Here is a 16,911-nt window from a genome sequence, read left to right as displayed (position 1 = left end):
TGACTGACCTACTTAGTATAGGTGGCTGGGAAAGACATTCTGAGCAGGAACAGAGTAATGGAGCAGTAGGCAAGAGAGGCAGCTCCTTGGTTCTCAGATGCAATGCTGGAGTCCTTAGTGTAGGAGGTGGAAAGAAGGTAAGAGGTTGTCTTTGTGCAGGGGACCAGGAGGCCCTCTACACGTACACTACAAAGGCAGTCGGAGCAGATAGCCAAGGAGTTCAATGCCAAGAGTCTGGCCTCTTGAGGACCTGGATACAGTGTGAGAAAAAGTTCAATGTCCTCACATGAGTGGTCGAAGTCAGTAGATGCATCTTAAAATGCCATATCCTACCAACTGCACCACTAGCCTCAGATACTGCACAAGCCCCACAATCGTATCACTCACCCATCAGCAATCTCTAGCATGCCTAACATTCATATACTCCACCTCATCCTCACACAATTACCATTGCTGTAAGCCTCATACTCACATCTTCCATATGCTTCCAGTTATTCAGAAATGACTGTCATGTTACCCAAATACATTTTAACACGCTCACTCATACTCTTTCCTCTCTCTTGCAGGACAAGGTGGCAGATAACATGAGAGAGCAACAAAAAGCCGGCAGAAGATGACTTGCATGTTCTCGCACCCTAGGAGGAGACATTGCTTGGCATTATTGGTGCATCCGTCACTGAGGCAATGGAATCTAGCATCATTGAAGCCATCCAGGATAATGGTATGTTCTTGTCTTATGCACCTTCTCAAATTCCACTTCACCTGCACCCTGCAATCTGGGATGATGTACAAGCTGCAGATAGTGTAACTATGCACCTCTTCCCTTCCACCCACCCAGCTGCCCTTTCTTCACCCAACCCTCTCCTTGTGCATTTCTGCTTTTAGATACCCAAAATCTGCCACCTGGTCAACCAACAATGCCTCAGGATGAAGGCCCAGTGGAAGAGCAGACCCCTGATGAAGAAGCACCGTCACTTGATCTGACACTTGCTGTTACTAGCTGAGTTACTGGCACTATGTGTACCTTGGAGGGTAGTATAGATTCAGGATCTGCACGTGGCGAGTCACCAGGCACAAATGAACTGCAGCCAGGCCAGAGGGAAAGGATAGCACATGTGTCAGTTTCCTGGAGGGTGAGGTTGCAGGCAAGTTCTTCTGCAGAGGACTCAGATGCAGACTTCAATAGGGCGATATGCAGGAAAAGTCTGATGGGCATGCACACGGAAATGTTTGGTGCATTGACAGGCCTGTCAAAGAGTCTGTTGTTACCAGGAGCCTGGAGGAGTCTGTCTCCAACATGGCATAAGGCTATGCCCAGAGCTTGGAGCCCATCTTTCACATTGTGAAAGTGGTGGCTAACTCCATGAGAACACTTGCCATGACACAGTGATGCCTTGTTTAGTTGTTGCTGTCTCCGCTTCCATTGCAGCACAGGCAGAAGCCACCCAATGTCTGACAGCTGCAGTGGTAGCTCAGCCTGAGGTCATGAGATCTCTCCTTGATGCCATGCAAGCCCAGCCTGGCATCATGCAGGCTCAGGCTGCTGCCATTATGCCTGTGGATACCAATGTTCATAGGGGTATGCAAGTTCTCACAGCATTCCAGCAATCTGTGCTCCAGCAGTTATTAGGATTGCTGAGGCACCACCTTGAGGGGAGTCGCAGTGACTTTGTGAAACACACACCAGCTGTCCTTTTTCAGGATGGCAGTATTCGTGTTCCTACCACTGCCACTCTGCCAGTACCCCTGATGTTGCCTTTCAGTCAGCCAGTCCAGACTGCTGCCATCCATGCTGTGGTGGAGCAGTCTGGAGCCAAGTCCTCAAGGCCAAGAGCTGCTCCACCATCCGTAGTCTCTCCCATTGAAAGTCAGCAGCCTTCCACAAGCCATGCTGCTTCCGCAGACATGACTCGCACAAGGGAAAGCACAAAGGTGAATAGTTGAGTATTGTATTGGTTATTGGAAGTGTTGTTGGATAAAGTTGTCTGAGATGATTGCTTTGGGGTGTATGTCATTTCACAGCCCTGGGTCAAGGGCTGTGCCCTCATGATGGCCAGATTGTGGAGGATGCAGCAGACCGCCACGAATCAGGAGACACATTCTGGTGAGTACTGGAGGGTCCCTCCAAGTGGTCCAGGCAGTGGACCCATATGGTCTGACCATCACATTCCTTGTTGTAGCATAGCTCTCCTTGTAGGAGCACTGGCCACGTGCGGTGAAGTTGTGGAGGGGAGTCTTTATCCACATATACAGCAGATAGCCCTTGTCACCAAGCAGCCATCCTCTGGTTTAATGTGGTGCCTTGAACATGGACTAGCACATGATGAAGGCATCATGCCTGCTGCCAGCATTCACCAACACGATGTTCGGGGCATGATTGCACACTGACTGCATGTTCAATGAGTGGTACCAATTGTGGTTTCAGTACACCTCCGCAATGTGCCACGTGTATGTATTTGTTGGCTCCCTAGCACCATGGTGAAGCCTGCTATCTTTCAAAGTCATGTGTTTGCTGCTCCTGCTATTCTTCGAACACAAGAATTAGGAGCAGGAGTAGGTCATTTGGCCCCTCGAGCCTGCTCTGCCATTTGATTAGCTCATGGTTGATCTGATTGTAGCCTCAAATCCACGATCCTGTCTGCCCCTCCATAACCCTTGACTCCCTTGTAAATCAAAAATCCATCTAACTCAGGCCTTGAATATATTCAATGACCCTGACGCCTCCACTGCTCTCTAGGGAAGAGAATTCCACAGGCTAATGATCCTCTGAGAGAAAAAATTTCTCCTCATCTCAGTCTTAAAAAAAAAAAAAATCTAATCTAAACACTAGAGCTGTTAGTGACGGGAAGAGGGGGTCGAGAGCAAGAGGGTGGGAAGTAAATTAGCAGGAATCAAAAAAGATAACGAGCAGCGAGCAAAGGGAAAGAGATGATCTTCGTAAAGGGGTCAGGAGGAGAGTGGGGCGGCACAGTGGCGCAGTGGTTAGCACCGCAGCCTCACAGCTCCAGGGACCCGGGTTCGATTCCGGGTACTGCCTGTGTGGAGTTTGCAAGTTCTCCCTGTGTCTGCGTGGGTTTTCTCCGGGTGCTCCGGTTTCCTCCCACAAGCCAAAAGACTTGCAGGTCGATAGGTAAATTGGCCATTATAAATTGTCACTAGTATAGGTAGGTGGTAGGGAAATATAGGGACAGGTGGGGATGTTTGGTAGGAATATGGGATTAGTGTCGGATTAGTATAAATGGGTGGTTGATGTTCGGCACAGACTCGGTGGGCCGAAGGGCCTGTTTCAGTGCTGTATCTCTAATCTAATCTAATCTAAATCTAAAACTATGCTCCCTAGTTCTCGATTTTCCCACAAGGGGAAACATTCTCTCAGCATCCTGTTTCAGAGCATGACAGGCCCCCCTTTTTATTTTTATTTTTAGTTATTTTTTCTTTATTTTTATGTGTTTATTTTACTTTAGTTTGTTTAGTTTGTTTCTATTGTGCCTACCCACTGCTTTTTTCATGTTTGTGCTTGGGGCCAGGCTGTTCAGTTTTCTGTCAATTCACACCCTCTCTGCACTAACGCTTGGTCTTTCAACACACCATTAACATACCGTTTGCCTTTGCTCCATGACCTTCTGGTCAGTTATTCTCTGTCATCTTGTCCTATCAACACCTTCTCTTTTGTTATCTCTTGCCCCACCCCTGCTTTACTTGCTTAAAACCCATTACGTTTCTAGCCTCTGCCAGTCTGGATAAAGGGTCACTGACCTAAAACGTTAACTCTGCTTCTCTCTCCACAGATGCTGCCAGACCTGCTGAGTATTTCCAGCATTTCTTGTTTTTATTTCTCTCAGCATCCACTCTATCATGTCCCCTCAGGATCTAATATGTCTCAGTAAGATCACCTCTCATTCTTCTAAACTCCAACGGGTATAGGCCCAACCTGCTCAACCTTTCCTCATAAGGCAACCCCCTCATCTCAGGAATCAGTCAAGTGAACCTTCTCTGAACCGCTTCTAATGTAATTATATCCTTTCTTAAGTAAAACTGTACACAGTACTCCAGATGCAGTCTAAGGGCCTTTACAGCTGTAGCAACATCTTCCTATTTTTATACTTGACTCCCCTTGAAATAAACTCAGTTTCTTGGCACTATTAGAAGAGACAAAATGTCTTCAGTTAAATTTTAATCAAATAGTACCGAAGATATAGAAAATGTGCTCTCTAGGCCCAAGCATAATGGAAACTGGAGAGATTGAGCATTCTTAATGTCAGGTTAGAATAAAAATATGACAACAGTTGCAATTATTTTCCATTATGCATGTATAAGTACTTGACCATCCTTAAAAATTCACAGACAAAAATATAATCCAAATAATATAATGGCCTTGAAAATCAGTTCAAATAATAATATTACAATGCTACTTTTCTTCAATATTTTATTAAGTCCCGTCTTTGGATTAACCTTCTGAGATTGGGCCTGAAACTTGCAGCAGATTTGCATATTCCTACTGATATTATAATGGTTTTAAACTTTGTTTCTGTACAACTATTGAGCAGATTTCACACCAATTATTTGCTCCTTTGTTCAAAATGGCTGCTCACCTACTAAAAATGTGAGAGAGTGGGTCAGTCAAGGGTGCAGGTGTCTGTGGGCAATGCCACTCTAATCCATTAGCAGGAAGAGCATTTCCAGCAACAGAAATCAGACTTCGTAAGTTCTGTTATTTCTGTTGCGAGGCCCTTCACCAAAGAGCTCGATGACAACCTTCTTGAACTTGCGAGGCTCTGTTTTCCAGGTGAGAAGCCATTCCCTGCTTCTGAACCGTGAAGCAAACATCTCTACTTATGCCAGTTACAGAAGGGTGTGGAACAAAATAAATCATTTCAAATCGCCTTACTTTTATGCAAAACAGATACAATTTTCAGGATCTCCTTGTTATTCATGTTACACCAAGTTCCATTTTGATCCATGAACTAGCATAAACTTACAAGGCTATGGCATCAGACTTTGTTCTTACTACACAAACAGACAGTCAAATATATGTACAGCCACTAATGCTATATCAGCACCACATTAATTGGCAAGCTGGGGTAATAAGGTAATGGCTAACATTTTTAAATAATCAAACTTTACTGTAACAATGGTCGATTAAACTAATGAATTTATATATTTTAAGATTTTAATTAAAGCCATTTCTGTTTGATAGCTGCCAGAAAACAAAAAGCGCTTAAGCAAGTGCTCCCTCCAGATTTAAACATGGCCTTTCTATGGTGATTCTGTGATTGTTTAATCTCAATTATCGTCACACATTACATAACAAAACCCAGCAGACTTCTCATTAGATATAATTATCAACAGCCACTACTGTGAAACCTTTACGAGCCTACATTATTGAACAAAAGCTCCAGTGGGTACCTCACCTTTATTCAGCAATAAAATTATACAGAAACATTTTAACAAATTTTGTATAATATAGAAGAACTCCAGCATCACTTAAGTTGATACAGTGATATAACTTACTCTAAAAAAATATGCTAAATACAGATAACCTCTGATTAAAATTATTTGAAACTCATATGTATACAGTATGAGGAATTGAACCATGAGTGCATATGAATCAGGTGTCAGCCAGAACACATTTTTTCTAACTTTAGTGCAGTTTGGATAATGAAAAATTTACAAGGCACGTAAAGTACTCTTACCTCATCAAATTGTGCCTCATCTTCACAGTTTTCTAGAACTCTTGTATAAAATGAGAGCCCTTGAAATTTCATAAAAAACAAAAGTCAGTCAAGAAAGAAAACTGGAACATAATTAAATGACATTTTATAAACGAAATTCAATTATAGTTATAGTTACAATTTAAAATGAACAGTAATCTGCCTAAACCACCCAGAGTGACTCTTAATTGGGCTTTGTCCGTTTAACTAATGATTTCTGCGTACTTAAAGCAAATTCGGGTTGGCACGTTCTCAGTGAAGCAATGCGTGACAAAATTCAGAATTTCTGAGTCCTAGCTCATATTTTGTACATTGGTGAAGGGCAACTGGTTATCTCCTTCATATTAATTTGAATATGCCAGCATTAGTTTTAAATTATACAGGCAGGTGATGATTTTGAGTATGAAGAAGGGAAAGAAATAGACTGGTTTGAAGAAACCATTAGAAAAATATTTCGTTGGTGAGACATTAGTGAACTAATTTGAGATGTTGCATTCTGGAATCTGTTTGAGAATCCATGGGGAGAGGCCCATGTAATGAGAATAAGAAAAGCCCTAATCAGAAATCCCTTTTAATATACATGCCTGAAAGTAGGTAGTTTCAGTCAATTAATTTTGGCATGTGTTCTTCAGGGTACTAGGGTTCTCTCAGCAGTGTAGGAGAATGGAAGTTACATATTCATGCTGCAAATTCAATTGTTTGGTTATTTTGATTCCAAATGAATTTAACTACTGAGTTTAGCCTAGATTATTCATCACAAATAATATGTTAATTGGTAATTCACTGCCAACTCCTAATAATGGTCTGTAAGCAACACAGGAAATTCCTCTGAATTCAGATTTAATGGAACATTAGTAGAGATGAGCGATTTCCATCAGTGATTGTAGCAGACTAGGCTCTCCATGCTTCTCTATTGACTATATTAGCAAATAAACAGATTAATACTTTTGTCACAATAGCAGACAGAGGAGTGCCAAACAAATTTGTTCAATGTTCGTCTGTTATAATGGCCAATGTTTTTAAACAGATGGTTAAAGTAGTGTGAGCAATTATATACATTCAAAGTCAACACAAACTTTATTTTTCTCCAATTGTCTGTACGGCCCTCCAGAATATCTTCAGGACACTTGGCTGCCACAAGGAAAAAATAAATTACCTTTGGAATTCAGCTATTAGAGACCACAACAAAGTCTGATGCAAGAAGAATCTGAAAAAACTCCCGAGCTTCTTCCTAAAAAATGCCTGGTACTTCAGAACCATGGAACTACAGCAGGCTACAATCCTGGCATCTACCTGACAATTTGGAAAATTGCCCAGGTATGACCCGTCCACAAATATTAGGACAAATCCAATCTGACCAATTACAGCCCCATCAGTCTACTCTCCATCATCAGCAAAGTGCTGGAAGGTATCATTGACAGTGTTATCAAGCGACCCTTAAACAGCAACAGACTGCTCACTCGTGCTCAGTTTGAGTTCTGCCAGGGTCACTCAGCTCCTGACCTTATTACAGCCTTGGTCCAAACATGGTCAAAAGAGCTGAACTCAAGAGGGGAGGTGAGAGTGACTGATCTTGATATTAAGGAAGCATTTGACCGAGCGTGGCATCAAGGAGTCCTATCCAAATTGAAGTCCATGGGAATCGGGGGAAAACTCTCTGCTGGTTGGAGTCATACCAAGCGCAATGGAAGATGGTCATGGTTGTTGGAGGTCAATCATCTCAGCACCAGGACATTGCTGCAGGAGTTCCTCAGGGTAGTGTCCTTGGCCCAACCATCTTCAGCTTCTTCATCAATGACCTTCTCTCCATCATAAGGTCAGAAGTGGGGATATTCACAGATGATTGTACGATGTTCAGGACTATTCGAAATTCCTCAGATACTGAAGCAGTTCGTGTATATATGCAGCAAGACCTGGACAACATTCAGGCTTGGGCTCATAAGCGGCAGGTGACATTTGAGGCCACACAAGTGCCGTGAAATGGCAATCTCTTACAAGAGAGAATCTAACCATCTCCCCATGACATTCAATGGCATTACCATTGCTGAGTCCCCCATTATTAACATCCTGGAGGTTACCATTGACCGGAAACTGAACTGGAGCGACACAGTGGCGCAGTGGTTAGCACCGCAGCCTCACAGCTCCAGCGACCTGGGTTCAATTCTGGGTGCTGCCTGTGTGGAGTTTGCAAGTTCTCCCTGTGTCTGCGTGGGTTTCCTCCCACATGCCAAAAGACTTGCAGGTTGATAGGTAAATTGCCATTATAAATTGCCCCTAGTATAGGTAGGTGGTAGGGGAAAAAAAGGGACAGGTGTGGATGTGGTAGGAATATGGAATTAGTGTAGGATTAGTATAAATGGGTGGTTGATGGTCGGCACAGACTTGGTGGGCCGAAGGGCCTGTTTCAGTGCTGTATCTCTAACTAACTAACTAACTAACAAATATACTGTGCATACAAGTGCAGGTCAGAGGCTGGGAATTCTGTGGCAAGTAACCTAGCTCCTGACTCGCCAAAGCTTGTCCACCATCTACAAGACACAAGTCAGGAGTGTGATGGAATACTCTCCAGTTGCCTGGATGGGTGTGGCTCCGACAACACTCATGTAGCTCGACACCATCCAGGATGAAGCAGCCTGCTTGATCGGCACCCATCCACCACCTTAAATATTCATTCCTTCCACCACCAGCGCAGAGTGGCAGCAATATGCAGTGCATGTACACGATGCACTGCAGCAACTCACCAAGGCTCCTTCGACAGCACCTTCCAAACCCACGATCTCTACCAACTAGAAGGACAAGGACAGTAGACATGTGGGAACACCACCACCTGCAAGTTCCCCTCCAAACCACACACCATCCTGACTTGGAAATATATCACCATCAGAATCCTGGAGCTCCCCCCCAACAGCATTATGGGTGTACCCACACCAGATACACTGCAGCGTTTCAAGAAGGCAGCTCACCACCACATTCTCAAAGGCCATTAGGGATGGGCAACAAATGCTGGTCTTGTCAGCGGCACCCACATGCCATGAAACAAGTTTTTAAAAATGGCCGCTTAAGGGCCTTTTCCTCCCTCCACTTCAATTTAATAGAAGGCGGAGGCACCCGCCGTTGCATGGAGATGCCTCCAGGTAAACCCAGGTGGCCTCCTGGTGGGGTCGCGGTGGGGTCTCTCCTTTGGGGGCAATCCAAGGCTCCTGAAGACCCCCCCCCCCCGGTGACGATTGCTGCCCCCCTGGGAAGACACCCCCTCAAACCCTGTTGCCGGGGCCTGTCTACATAGAACATAGAACTGTACAGCACAGTACAGGCCCTTTAACCTACTCTAAGATCAAACTAACTACCGACCCTTCATTCTACTATCATCCATGTACCTATCCAAGAGTCGTTTAAATGTCCCTAATGTATCTGCTTCTACTACCACCGCTGGCAGCGCATTCCACGCACCCACCACTCTCTGTGTAAAGAACCTACCTCTGACATCTCCCAGAAACCTTCCTCCAATCACCTTAAAATTATGCCCCCTGGTGATAGCCCTTTTCACCCTGGGAAAAAGTCTCTGGCTATCCACTCTATCAATGCCTCTCATCATCTTGTACCCCTCTATCAAGTCACCTCTCATCCTTCTTCGCTCCAATGAGAAAAGCCCTAGCTCCCTCAATCTTTCTTCGTAAGATATGCCCTCCAGTCCAGGCAGAATCCTGGTAAATCTCCTCTGCACCCTATCTAAAGCTTCCACATCCTTCCTATAATGAGGCGACCAGAACTGAACACAATATTCCAAGTGTGGTCGAACCAGGGCTTTATAGAGCTGCAGCATAACCTCGCGGCTCTTAAACTCAATCCCCCTGTTAATGAAAGCCAACACACCATACGCCTTCTTAACAACCCTATCAACTTGGGTGGCAACTTTGAGCAATCTATGGACATGGACCCCAAGATCCCTCTGTTCCTCCACACTACCAAGAATCCTGTCTTTAAGCCTGTATTCTGTATTCAAATTTGACCTTCCAAAATGAATCACTTCACACTTTTCCAGGTTGAAGTCCATGTGCCACTTCTCAGCCCAGCTCTGCATCTTGTCAATGTCCCGTTGCAACCTACAACAGCCTTCCACATTATCCACAACTCCAGCAACCTTCGTGTCATCAGCAAACTTTCTAACCCAGCCTTCCACTTCCTCATCCAAGTCATTTATAAAAATCACAAAGAGCAGAGGTCCCAGAACAGATCCCTGCGGAACACCACTGGTCACCGAGCTCCATGCTGAATACTTTCCATCTACTACCACCCTCTGCCTTCTATGGGCCAGCCAATTTTGTATCCAGACAGCCAACTTCCCCTGTATCCCATGCCTCCTCACTTTCTGAATGAGCCTACCATGGGGAACCCTATCAAACGCCTTGCTAAAATCCATATACACCACATCCACTGCTCTTCCTTCATCAATGTGTTTTGTCACATCTTCAAAGAATTCAATAAGGCTTGTGAGGCATGACCTGCCCCTCACAAAGCCATGCTGACTGTCTCTAATCAAACCATGCTTTTCCAAATAATCATAAATCCTGTCTCTCAGAATCCTCTCCAATAATTTGCCCACTACCAACTTAAGACTGACTGGTCTATAATTCCCAGGGTTATCCCTATTCACTTTCTTGAACAAGGGAACAACATTTGCCACCCTCCAATCATCTGGTACTACTCCAGTGGACAGTGAGGACGCAAAGATCATCGCCAAAGGCTCAGCAATCTCTTCCCTCGCTTCCCATAATATCCTTGGGTATATCCCGTCTGGCCCCGGGAACTTATCTGTCCTCGTATCATTCAAAATTTCCAGCACATCCTCCCTCTTAACCTCAACCTGTTCGAGCATATCAACCTGTTCCACGCTGTCCTCACAAACGACCAGGTCCCTCTCACTAGTGAAACTGAAGCAAAGTATTCATTTAGGACCTCCCCTACCTCCTCCGACTCCAGGCACAAGTTCCCTCCACTATCCCTGATTGGCCCTACCCTCACTCTGGCCATCCTCTTGTTCCTCACATGAGTGTAGAACGCCTTGGGATTTTCCTTAATCCTACCCGCCAAGACTTTTTCATGTCCCCTTCTAGCTCTCCTAAGTCCATTCTTCAGTTCCTTCCTGGCTACCTTGTAACCCTCTAGAGCCCTGTCTGATCCTTGCTTCCTCAACCTTAAGTAAGCTTCCTTCTTCCTCTTGACTAGCTGTTCCACATCTCTTGTCATCCAAGGTTCCTTCACCCTACCATCCCTTCCTTGCCTCATCGGGACAAACCTATCCAGCAGTCGCAGCAAGTGCTCCCTAAACAACCTCCACATTTCTGTCGTGCATTTCCCTGAGAATATCTGTTCCCAGTTTATGCTCCCCAGTTCCTGCCTAATAGCATTGTAATTCCCCCTCCCCCAATTAAATATTTTCCCATCCCATCTGCTCCTGTCCCTCTCCATGACTATAGTAAAGGTCAGGGAGTTGTGATCACTATCATCGAAATGCTCTCCCACCGAGAGATCTGCCACCTGGCCTGGTTCGTTGCCAAGCACCAAATCCAACATAGCCTCCCCTCTAGTCGGCCTATCTACATATTGAGTCAGGAAACCTTCCTGGACACACCTGACAAAAACTGCTCCATCCAAACTATTTGCACTAAGGAGGTTCCAATCAATATTAGGGAAGTTGAAGTCACCCATGACAACAACCCTGTTACTTCTGCACCTTTCCAAAATCTGCCTCCCAATCTGTTCCTCCGTGTCTCTGTTGCTATTGGGGGGTCTACAGTGGCGCAATGGTTAGCACCGCAGCCTCACAGCTCCAGGGACCCGGGTTCAATTCAGGGTACTGCCTGTGTGGAGTTTGCAAGTTCTCCCTGTGTCTGCGTGGATTTCCTCCGGGTGCTCCGGTTTCCTCCCACATGCCAAAGACTTGCAGGTTGATAGGTAAATTGGCCATTAGCAATTGCCCCTAGTATCGGAAGGTGGTAGGAAAATATAGGGACAGGTGGGAATATGGAATTAGTGTAGGTTTAGTATAAATGGGTGGTTGATGGTCGGCACAGACTCGGTGGGCCGAAGGGCCTGTTTCAGTGCTGTATCTCTAAACTAAAGTAAACTAAAAAACTCCCAACAAAGTGACTGCTCCTTTCCTGTTTCTGACTTCCACCCATAATGACTCAGTAGACAAACCCTCCTCGACGACCTCCCTTTTCTGCAGCTGTGATACTATCCCTGATTGGCAATGCCACTCCCCCACCTCTTTTACCTCCCTCCCTATTCCTTTTGAAACATCTAAACCCGGAACATCCAACATCCATTCCTGCCCCTATGATATCCACATCTCCATAATGGCCACAACATCGTAGCTCCAAGTACTGATCCATGCTCTAAGTTCATCACCCTTATTTCTGACACTTCTTGTGTTAAAATAGACACACTTCAACCCATCATACTGGCTGCAACTTTGTCGTGTCAATTGTCTAACCTTCCTCACAGACTCTCTGCACTCGGTATCTGCCTGTTCAACAGCTACCCCATCCACTGATCCGTCGCTCCGGTTCCCATCCCCCTGTCAAACTAGTTTAAACCCTCCCGAAGAGCTCTAGCAAACCTCCCACCCAGGATATTGGTGCCCCTCCAGTTCAGATGCAACCCGTCCTTCTTGTACAGGTCCCACCTTCCCCAGAAGGTATCCCAATGATCCACATATCTGAATCCCTCCTTCCTACACCAGTTCTGTAGCCACGTGTTCAGCTGCACTCGCTCCCTGTTTCAAGCCTCACTAACACGTGGCACCGGTAACAATCCTGAGATTACTACTCTGCTCGTCCTGCCTTTCAGCTTCCAACCTACGTCCCTATATTCGCTTTTCAGGTCCTCATCTCTTTTCCTAGCTATGTCATTGGTATCGATATGTACCACGACCTCTGGCTGCTCCCCCTCCCCCTTAAGAATCCTGTGGACTCAATCCGAGACATCCCTGACCCTGGCACCTGGGAGGCAACATACCATCCGGGAGTCTCGTTCGCGACCACAGAATCTCCTGTCTGTTCCTCTAACCATTGAATCTCCTATCACTATCGCTCTCCTATTCTCCCCCCTTCCCTTCTGAGCCACTGAGCCAGGCTCAGTGCCAGAGACCTGGCTGCTGTGGCTTTCCTCTGGTAGGTCCCCCCCCCCAACCGTATCCAAAACAGTATACGTATTATTGAGGGGAACGGCCACAGGGGATGCCTGCACTGTGTGCCTATTCCCTTTCCCTCCCCTGACGGTCACCCAGCTACCTTTATCCTGTAACTCTTTCAGCAGGACCTCATCCCTGTTCCTACCTACGTGGTTTGTTCCAACATGGACTACTGGATTTACCACTCCATTTCCAGTGAGATATCCCTTATCCTGGGTAGGCAATGGGATTCTTGTCCTTAGCTACAGAGGACGTTATCTATCTATCCCCCTAATTATAGAGTTCCTTATTACTTAGAGTTTCCCTTTAAAAATTCCCAGTACATACTAGCTACATGAAGAAACTCTATACTCAACAACAAACATGTGGTTGAAGCATCGACGTCAGTTCATCCAAATCTCTGCTCTGTCCTTGCCCTATCCTGTATCAAGTCTGGCTCGCCCCTCTCTTTCCTTGTTGCAATCCATTGACTCCCAATCTCCCAATGCCTCAACTTAAAAATTCTTATTTTATATTTAAATCCTCCATGGCCTTGTTCCTGCCTATCTCCTCCATTGTTTGAACCCCTGAACTGTGTTCTTCTGACCTCAGCCTCTTATACACCCTTTCTCTCTTCACCCCACCATTGGCAGCCGTGCTTGCAAACACCTACAGCTCATGCTCTGGAATGCCTTCTTTAAACCTCTCCATCTCCCTCTCTTCCTTTAAGACCCTCCTTTCAATCCACCTCATTGGCCAAGCCTTTGATCATGCCTCCTGCTCGCTCACTATTGATGTTACTTCATTATGCTTCTGTGAAGTACTTTGGGCCATTTTTTTTCATTTTAAAGACCGAATACAAGTACATAATTAAATGTCGGATGGGGTGTTTTTGTTGCAGAGGTGGATAACTAAACTATTTTCAAAGTATAGGTTTTCAGAAAGACTAAATAGTCGGCTCTGTACATAGCATTAGCAATGTGTCCTGCCTTTGATGGACATCAAGAGTGAAATACTGTACTTAATCCTGCTGGACAAAGAAATCCTGTGGGAAAAATTAGGTTAGTGTTAATCAATGGTAATGAATAGAAACATGGAAAGTTTACGGCACAGGAAGAGGCCACTTGGCCCATTGTGTCTGCGGCTGAAAAACGAGCCACCCAGCCGAAGCCCACCTTCCAGCATTTTGTCCTTAGCCCTGGAGGTTACGGCACTAGAGGTGTATATCCAGACACCTTTGAAATGAGTTGAGGGTTTCTGCCTCTACTACCCTTTCAGGCAGTGAGTTCAAGACCTCCACCACCCGCTGGGTAAAAAAAATGTTTCCTCATCTCCCCTCTAATCTTTCTACAAGTCACTTTAAAACTATGCCCCTTAGTCACTGACCTCTCTGCTAAGGTAAATAGGCCCTTCACATCCACACTATCCAGACCCTTCACAATTTTGTAGATTTCAATCAAATCTCACCTCAGCCTTCTCTGTTCCAAGGAGAACAACACCAGCCTATCCAATCTTTCCTTCTAGCTGCATTTTTCCAGTCCTGGCAACATCCTCGTAAATCTCCTATGTACCCTCTCTAGTGCAATTACATCCTTTCTATAATGAGATGACCAGAACTGCACACAGTACTCAAATTGTGGCCTAACCAATGATTTATACAGTTCCAGAATAACCTCCCTGCTCTTGTATTCTATACCTTGGCTAATAAAGGAAAGGATTTCATATGTTCTTAACCTTATCGACCTGCCCCTTTACCTTCAGGGATCTGTGGACATTCAGTCCAAGGTCCCTCACTTCCTCTACACTTCTCAGTATTCTCCCATTAATCGTGTATTTCTTTGCCTTGTTTGACCTCCCCAAATGCATCACATCACACATCTCCAGGTTGAATTCCATTTGCCACTTTTCTGCCCACCTGACCAGTCCATCGATATCTTCCTGCAGCCTATAGCCCTCGCTATCAACCACATGGCCAATCTTTGTGTCATCTGCAAACTTCTTGATCATGCCCCCTACATTTACATCCAAATCATTAATATATACCACAGAAAGCAAGGGACCCAGTACTGAGCCCTGTGGAATGCCACTGGCAATAGCCCTCCAGTCGTAAAAACACCCGTCAACAATTATCCTTTGTTTCCTGCCAGTTAGCCAATTTTGTATCCAGCTTGCTACATTTCCCTGGATCCCATGGGCTTTTTTTTTAACCAGTCTGTCATGTGGGACCTTATCAAAAGCCTTGCTAAAATCCATGCAGACCACATCAACTGCACTACCCTCATCAATCCTCCTTGTTACTTCTTCAAAAAATTCAATCAAGTTAGTCAGACAAGATCTTCCCTTAACAAATCCATGCTGACTATCCTTGATTAATCCATGCCCTTCTAAGTGACAGTTTATCCTGTCTCTCAGAATCGATTCCAATAATTTGCCCACTACTGAGGTTAGACGGACTAGCCTGTAATTATTTGGTCTATCCCTCGCTCCCTTTTTAAACAAAGGTACACGTTAGCAGTTTTCCAATCCTCCGGCACCACACCTGTATCCAGTGAGGACCTGAAAATTATGGACAGACCCTCTTCTATTTCCTCTCTGGTTTCTTTTAACAGCCTGGTGTACATTTCATCCACCCCTTGTGATTTATCAACTTTCAAGGATGTTAATCCCATTAATACTTCCCTCTCTCCCTATGTTTATCACATCCAATACTTCACACCCCTCTTCCTTAACTACAATATCTGCATTGTCCCCCTCTTTTGTGAAGACAGATGCAAAGTATTCATTAAGAACCATACCAATATCTTCCGCTCCTACACATAGGTTACCTTTTTGGTCTTTTATGAGCCCTACTCTTTCCTGAGTTATCCTGTTACTCTTAATGTATTGATAAAAACATCTTTGGGTTCACCTTGATTTTGCTTGCCAATGTTCTCTCATGCCCTCTCTTTGCTTTCCTAATTTCCTTTTTGATTTCACCTCTCTCCTTTCTATGTTCCTCTCGGCTTTCTGTAATATTGAGTTCTCAGTGTCAGATATAAGCTTTCCTTTTCTGCCTTATCTTACCCTGTAAGCTCCTTGACATCCATGGGGCTGTAGATTTGGTCGTCTCACCCTTTTTCTTTGTGGGAACATGTTTAATCTGAATCCCTTGAATCTCCCCTTTGAATGGCTCCCACTGCTCTAATTTACCTTCAAGTAGCTGTTCCCAATCCACTTTCGCTAAATCACTCCCCAGCTTAGCAAAATTGTCCTTGCCCCAATTGAGAACTTTAACTCTTGTTCTATCCTCGTCCTTTTCTATAAATAATGTTAAAACTGACTGAATTATGATCATTACCACCAAAATGCTCTCCCACTGCGACTCCTTCCACCTGCCTAGCTTTATTTCCTAAAACTAAGTCCAAAACTATGCCCTCTCTTGCTGGACTTGCTATATACTGGACAAAAAATGTTCTCCTCAGTGCACCTCAAGAATTCTGCTCCCTCAATTTCTTTCACACTAAAACTATCCCAGTTAATGTTGAGGTAGTTAAAATCCCCTACTGTTACAGCCCTATTGTTTTCGCACTTCTCAGAGATTTGCCGACATATCTGCTCTTCTATCTCCCTTTGACTGTTTGAGGGTCTATAAAACACACCCAGCAGTGCAATTGCCCCTTTTTTGTTCCTTAGCTCAATCCATATAGCTTCATTTGATGAATCTTCTAACATATCATCTCTCCTCACAGCTGTAATTGTTTGACCAAAATTGCCACACCCCCCTCCTTTTTTATCCTCCTCTCTACCGTGTCTGAAAACCCTGTAACCAGGAACATTGAGCTGCCATTCCTGTCCCTCTGAAAGACATGTTTCTGTTATAACTATAATATCATACTGCCCCGTGTCTATCTGTGCCCTCAGCTCATCTGCTTTATTTGCTACACTCCTTGCATTGAAATAGATACCCCTGATGACTGCCAAACATTTTTTAAAATTTTCTAACCTTTGTTTCCTCTGCCTTCCAGATTTAACCATTAATTTTCTGCC

General features: G+C 44.7%; 1 protein-coding gene across 1 annotated transcript in view; it reads right to left on the bottom strand.

Annotated features, from left to right (window-relative positions):
- otofa (otoferlin a) overlaps positions 1-16,911 on the bottom strand; it is a 479,852-nt gene that overhangs the window by 437,268 nt on the left and 25,673 nt on the right. The window contains exon 2 of the mRNA XM_068017769.1: positions 5,694-5,752. Coding sequence (XP_067873870.1) covers positions 5,694-5,752 — 59 coding nt within the window. The remainder of the gene's footprint in view (positions 1-5,693; positions 5,753-16,911) is intronic.

Source organism: Heterodontus francisci, chromosome 3 (genome assembly GCF_036365525.1).
Source record: "Heterodontus francisci isolate sHetFra1 chromosome 3, sHetFra1.hap1, whole genome shotgun sequence".
Taxonomy (NCBI): Eukaryota; Metazoa; Chordata; class Chondrichthyes; order Heterodontiformes; family Heterodontidae; genus Heterodontus; species Heterodontus francisci.
The sequence above is the reverse complement of the archived record's forward strand: the minus strand, read 5'-3'. Positions and strand labels throughout refer to the sequence as shown.